Consider the following 6,816-nt stretch of genomic DNA (forward strand, 5'->3'; position numbering starts at 1 on the left):
ATATGAATTAATAGTAATTTTATTCTGCTCAAGTATTTTAGGTGATGTTTAATGTCATGCATGTCATTTGAAATTAATAAATGGAGCTTCTCATGTAGCACTAGTGATAAAAAGCTTGCCTGCCAATGCAGGAGTTTTAAGAGATGTGGGTTCAAACCCTGGGTTACGAAGATCTCCTGGAGGATGGCATGACAACCCTCTCCAGTATTCTTTCTGGAGAATCACCTGGACAGAGAAGCCTGGCGGGCTACAGTTTGCTGGGACGCAAAGAGTCGGACGTGAATGAAGCGACTTTGCACTCACACACATGTTAATATATGAAGGGCCTTTAGTTCTAAATTTAAGCTTATAATATGAAATTGCATAAGAACATTCCGAAATAATACTGTGATAAGTTTATACAAGGAAGATTTACAATAAGAATATTAAGTTCAAAATAGCCTAAACAATACTGTTTCTATAAAGAAATAGAATAAGGTAGAATATATATCAGAAAAGATATTATTCACTGGTTCTATAGTTAAAATTGTATTTGTTTTAGTTAAAATTTAAGTCAGGTCACTGTTTTGAGAACAGCATCTTTCTTACAACATCCTTAACCGCTTGTTTTACTTGCTGGTTCCGTAAGGTATAAATAAACGGATTGAGCATAGGAGCTACAGAGGTATTGAGCATAGCTACTCCCTTTGTCAAAGCAACCCCTTCCTTTGCTGAGGTTTTCACATACATGAAGATGCAACTTCCATAAGAGATTGAGACAACAATCATATGGGAGGAGCAGGTTGAAAAGGCCTTTTTTCTTTGTTGAGCACAAGGGATTCTCAGGATTGTTCTGAGAATGTAGGAGTAGGAGAGGATTACCAACATCAAGGTAGACATGAGCATCAGCACAGCTAAAACAAAGCTCATGAGTTCTAGTGTGCTGGTGTCTGTGCAGGAGATTTGCAGTAAAGGAGCAGAATCACAGGTGAAGTGGTCAATGATATTGGAGTCACAGAAATCCAGCTTCAGCCCTATGGTCAGTGGAGGAAAGATCACCAAGAATCCAGCCAGCCAAGAGCCGCCTACAAGCTGGTAGCAGATCTTGTTACTCATGATGGTTGTATAATGCAGAGGTTTGCATATAGCCACATAACGATCGTAGGACATAGATGCCAGGAGAAAAAACTCTGTTGAACCAAGAAGGATAAAGAAAAAGAGCTGAGCTGCACAAGCATTATAGGAAATAGATTTGTCTCCAGTTAGAATGCTCATCAAAAATCTAGGGTTACAGACAGAAGTAAATGAGATTTCTAAGAAGGAGTAATTCCTGAGGAAAAAATACATGGGCGTCTTCAGATGGGAATCCAGCAGTGTAAGAATGATGATAATCAGATTTCCACAAACACTCAGCACATATGTGAGAAACAAAAAGAAAAAAATCAAAGCTTGTATTTTGGGATCATCAGTCAGACCTAGAAGGATGAACTCTGTCACTGATGTTCTGTTTCTCATTTCTGGTGGCTGATTTTTGACAAATCTTACTGGCAGATACAAGACAGTAATAAATTGATTAGATAAGCATAAATGTCTGCACCTGTTTTTCAAGTAATAATTTTATTTTCACAAAAAGTTTCTGGACTTTTATATTCACTTTCCCAATTTTATTATACATCTTAGGAGTGTTTCTTTTGTTTAATATTAGTCTCATCTGTAGGATGTAATGTCCTCTGATCCTTACCTCATGTCTATTGTGTCTTCATTTATTACTCTTGTTACCTGGAAAATCTAGTGATTGAACATGAACTCTTCTCATGCTTCATTGTTAAGCTAAAATAAAGAGGAAATTATGTTCTCAATTTGTCTTTTCCAGGCATTAAAACTCTGACTGATAATGGAAATCAGCGATCAGCCTAAACTTAATTAATATTTCATAGGGAAAATTCTAAATGTTCTTTTGGAGAAGTAGTGAATACTACCTCTGTTATTTATTACCCTTTTTAAAAAATACAAATATCAAGTCACTATAATGTATTATAGACTTTTATTTATATCAAACTATGGTTTATATAATATTATCCATATTTTAAAACCCAGTAGTCCATTCAATTTCCAGAAGTTAGAATCACTTAACTCTTACCTTTATTCTTGATTTCTTAAAAATATGACTTTTCATGATATGCAATTAATGCAGTGACTTTTAATAGATTGTTTAAAAATTTCTAATAAAATAAGTTTTACAGATTAAGTTAATAGCTTAAACAATATATTTACAAATATGTTAATGAAGGACAGAAATACTCATAAAATTAAAATATGAAATATGCAAACACTTTGTATATGTCATTTAGAACTATCTTGGACATCCAGGCCAAGAATATGTATCAAGTTTTTGTAAAGTGTGATTATACCAAAATTAAGGAAAATGTGGTGTGTTTTACACATTGCTGTTAATGATAGAAATCACCATTTCAAATATCTTTATATTTCAGTTTATTGGTTTACCTATTGAATATATATGTAAGATAATATATTGTAATATTATTATATACACTGTTTGTAATTATATGTATCAGAGAAGAAGAGAATCACAACAGAGAGTCATAATCAATGCTTTATAATAAATAGAAGCATCAGATTAAAATAAACAGAATACTTACATATGGTCAAAAGACTGATGATTTGTGTGACATATTGAGTACAAGCTAATGTGCTCAGTTAAGATAAATGAAAAGAAAAGTAGTAGTCTAATGCTTCATGGAGAAATAACTATTCTCCCTGTCTTTCCATAAATCTCTCTATTCTTCCATAAAACCCTTCAAGTTTCAGGAGCTAAATAGCTAATGGAGCAGTTTTCTCATATTATTCTTCACCATTTGTCCCAAATATGGAATCCTGAACATATCCCACCAGCTATCTTAGCAGCAACATTTTCATGTGAAAGCTAAAAATGAAAAACATTTGAGAAATCTTTTGTAACAAGCTCTTCTGATATTTCACAGAAGGCCATTTCCATTTATTTTTCTTAGGAAAAAAGAAAACCTAGAAAATTTAAAGTGTTTTGTTACATAAATTTTTTTTTTTTTTGCTTCAGAAATATTCTTTGAGATAAATCCTTAATGACTTCTGGGAAAATAATAATAGGGCACTGATGAATCATGCACAAGATTAGCTTTGGTGAGTATCTTTTAATTGATATTATGGGACCTGTGTCCCAGGAGAAAGTTGAGAAAATTATCCAGCAGGGTGATGGTCAAGTATTTGGTGAGGTGGGAAGTGTAGTGAAAATAAGCCAACATTTCCTGATCATATTCTTATGATGGATATATCCTTCACAACATATGGTATATGTTTAAAATATGAAAGCAAAACAGACAGAAGACTATTAATGAAGAAAGACATGGTCTCATCATGTGTAAAATAACTTTAAAATTATTAAATCTCTTGAGTTGCATCATTTCAGCCATACTCCTTAAGAAGTACTTCTACTTTCATCAATTGAGCTAAATAACTAGTATACACCAAAATCAGAAACAACTGAAATTTCACCTTTATGTTTCTGTATTATTTCCAATGTATTGTCATAGAATCTAAGATACACTTTAATATTTACCAAAACTGCTCTTACTAATGAGCAAATGAGGCACAGTTCATTCCACAGTGAGTAAATACAATGTAGAAAAAGATAACTTCTTCAAAATGGCATCTTGTTGTTGAATATATCATATAGGTGAAAACTAAGATACTTAAATTACTTTTGTGTACCCAATAATGATACTTCAAAGCAGTCTTAATTAATAGTTGAATTATTAGATATTTTATCACCACTTTAAGTATAAATATAATTATAAAAACACAAAATGATGTTTTTCCATTTTAAAGAATTTGTCTTCATGTGATATATACATTACTTCAAGCACTTGATAATTAATAGGAAATCTTCATTTTAGCCAATAGTTAACCATTGGCTATGGGCTTCCCTGGTGGCTCAGTGGTAAAGAATATGCTTGTAAATGTAGGAAGGGTGGGTTCAGTCCCTGGGTTGGCTTCAAACCCTGAGTTGGGTTTTCCACATTGGATTTTTTTTTTTTAATTTCAATTTTTAATTAAACTTCACATTTAATTTCAACATTTCCATTCCTTCTAATTAAATGGTGTGAGATACTTACAATGATTGAAAATGGTAAAGGTGTGTGATTTATCTTTGAATTTACCTTATTTGAGTAACAATAATTGTGTTCTCTGATCCTTATATATGTATGTTAAATAGGTGTGTAAGCATCTTGCACTGTTCAGTAATTTCATGGACTAAGCTTTTTATGTTTACATACTTCTGACTATTTAATGTTAAAAATTTTCTGATGTTATGATATGGCCAAACAAAGGTCACTGCATGTGATATAAAAGCAGTTATCCCTAATATTTATCAATAATGATCTCATTAATAATTAATATTTAATAATTAGTCATAATTTCTGTTGACATCACTCACTGGAAGAAATCACCCACCAAACAGCTGCAGTTTCTCGCAATTCCAGTTTATTGTCTAACAAGAAGAGTATAACTTGGAAAAATATAGATAAATACTTCTGATGAAGCAGAGCTGGGAGAAAGTGATATGGACAACTTAAAATAATCTATTTTCACAGTAGAGGATAATTTTTTTCAAATATTTTTAACATAACTTATTCATATTTATTTAATTTATTAATTTTTAATTTTTATTTTATGTTGGAGTATAATTGATTAACAACGTTCTGTTAGTTTCAGGTGTACATCACAGTGATTCAGTTATGCATATACATGAATCTATTCTTTTTCAAATTATTTTCCCATTTAGGTTACTACAGAATAGTTAGCAGAGTTCACTGTGGTACAAAGTAGGTCTTTGGTGGTTATCTCCTTTAAACATAGCAGTGTGTACATGTCCATCCCAAACACTATCTGCAATCTGTTTTTTTCCCTTTACATATGTTGAATAGCTGACTCAATAGAAAAGGAAATAAGAGTAGGGAGGAGGCAGAGTTCTTTGGTAGAAATAATCATAAAGCATGGTTTTCTAAGCCTTGAATTTAGGTTCCATTCATTAACTGTGGGTTATTGTGAATTTTATTTTGAATCATTTATTCCTCATGTAGGATCTGAATAGCTATCTAGAGCTTTCAACTTGTCTTTTGAAATTAAAGACCAATATTAAAATCACACCTCAGAGTCTCCCTATGTTTGCCAACTGTGGAATTAATGATACATAGAGCTGGGAACATTATAGGGGGAAAAAGTAACAAATACAGAGAAATACTTTTGGAAGTAAAAAAGTGAAATATGAAAGGAGCTATAAAATAACTGTGAAATCTTTGACCACCCTATTTAATTTGAATTGTGTCCTCCTTTCCTTACAGTATATCAGTTTTGTTCATATTATTTTCACTTACTAAAATACAAAATAATTTAATTTTCAATTATGTTGACTGTTTGAAGTCTGTTCCTGCACTAGAAATAAACTCTACAATATCAAGAGGTTTTGTGTGCTTTGTTCCCTTCTGTATATCAACCATCTGAATCAATGGTTTGTGTTTATGTGTTGTTTATTTGTGGTTTCAGCTACAGATTTCATAATGATTAACCCACTCCAGTGTTCTTGCCTGGAGAATCCCAGGGATGGCAGAGCCTGGTGGGCTGCTGTCTGTGGGGTCACACAGAGTCGGAAATGACTGAAGCAACTTAGCAGCAGCAGCAGCAGTGCTTGACTGATGATAACATTGTTTTGGTGAAAACAAGTTGTTTTACCTACTGGTTCCTTAAGGTGTATATAAAGGGATTCAGCATGGGAGCAACAGAGCTATTAAGTACCGCTAACCCCCCTTTTTAAAACATATAAATTTATTTATTTTAACTGGAGGTTAATTACTCAAAGCCACACCTTCTTTAGCAGATGTCTTGACATACACGAAAATATAATTCCTGTGAGAAATGGAAACCACAATCATATGAACAAGTAGAGAAGGCCTTTTTCCTTTGCCTGGCAGAAGGGGTCTTCAGAATTGTTCTAAGGATGTGTAAAAGAGAATCACCAAGGCTAAAGTTACCATGAGTGTGAATGCTGCTAAGAAAAATGTCATAAGTTCTAGAAACTTTGTGTCTGTGTAAGCAATCACTGCGAGCCGGCGCACTGAGCATAGGCGGCTGCGGGCTGGTGCACTGAGCGCAGCCAAGAGGAGCTACTGCATGTCTGAGGTCAGGGGCAGCGGCCTAGAGTGCCAGGCTGCGACAGTGCAGGAACGACCAAGAGGACATACCCTGCGTCCAAGGTCAGGGGCGGCCAAGAGGAGCTACCCTGCGTCTGAGGTCAGTGGCGGCCAAGAGGAACTACCCTGCATCTGAGGTCAGGGCAGCGGCCGGGAGAGCCACCCATGCCTGAGGCCAGGGCCGGTGGCCGGGAGGAGCAACCCGAGGAATGGGGGCTGTGCAGACACAGGAGGGCCAAGAGGAGCTATCCCACATTGAAGGTCAGGAACGGCGTCAGTAAGCAGATACTGATCGTCCAAGGTAAGGAGCAGCGGCTGTGCTTTGCTGGAGCAGCTGTGAAGAGATACCCCACGTCCAAGGTAAGAGAAACCCAAGTACAATGGTAGGTGTTGCAAGAGGGCATCAGAGGGCAGACACATTGAAACCATACTCACAGAAAACTAGTCAATCTAATCACACTAGGACCACAGCCTTGCCTAACTCAATGAAAGCAAGCCATGGTGCAGGACAACCCAACCCAGGCAGGTCATGGTGGAGAGGTCTGACAGAATGTGGTCCACTGGAGAAGAGAATGGCAAGCCACTTCAGTAT

General features: G+C 35.2%; 1 protein-coding gene across 1 annotated transcript; it reads right to left on the reverse strand.

Moving 5' to 3' along the window:
* Window positions 559-1,494, reverse strand: LOC102178706 (olfactory receptor 6C76). Its single transcript, XM_005680450.3, has one exon. The coding sequence runs from the start codon at window positions 1,492-1,494 to the stop codon at window positions 559-561; it is 936 nt and encodes a 311-aa protein (XP_005680507.3).

Source organism: Capra hircus, chromosome 5 (genome assembly GCF_001704415.2).
Source record: "Capra hircus breed San Clemente chromosome 5, ASM170441v1, whole genome shotgun sequence".
NCBI classification, from domain to species: Eukaryota; Metazoa; Chordata; class Mammalia; order Artiodactyla; family Bovidae; genus Capra; species Capra hircus.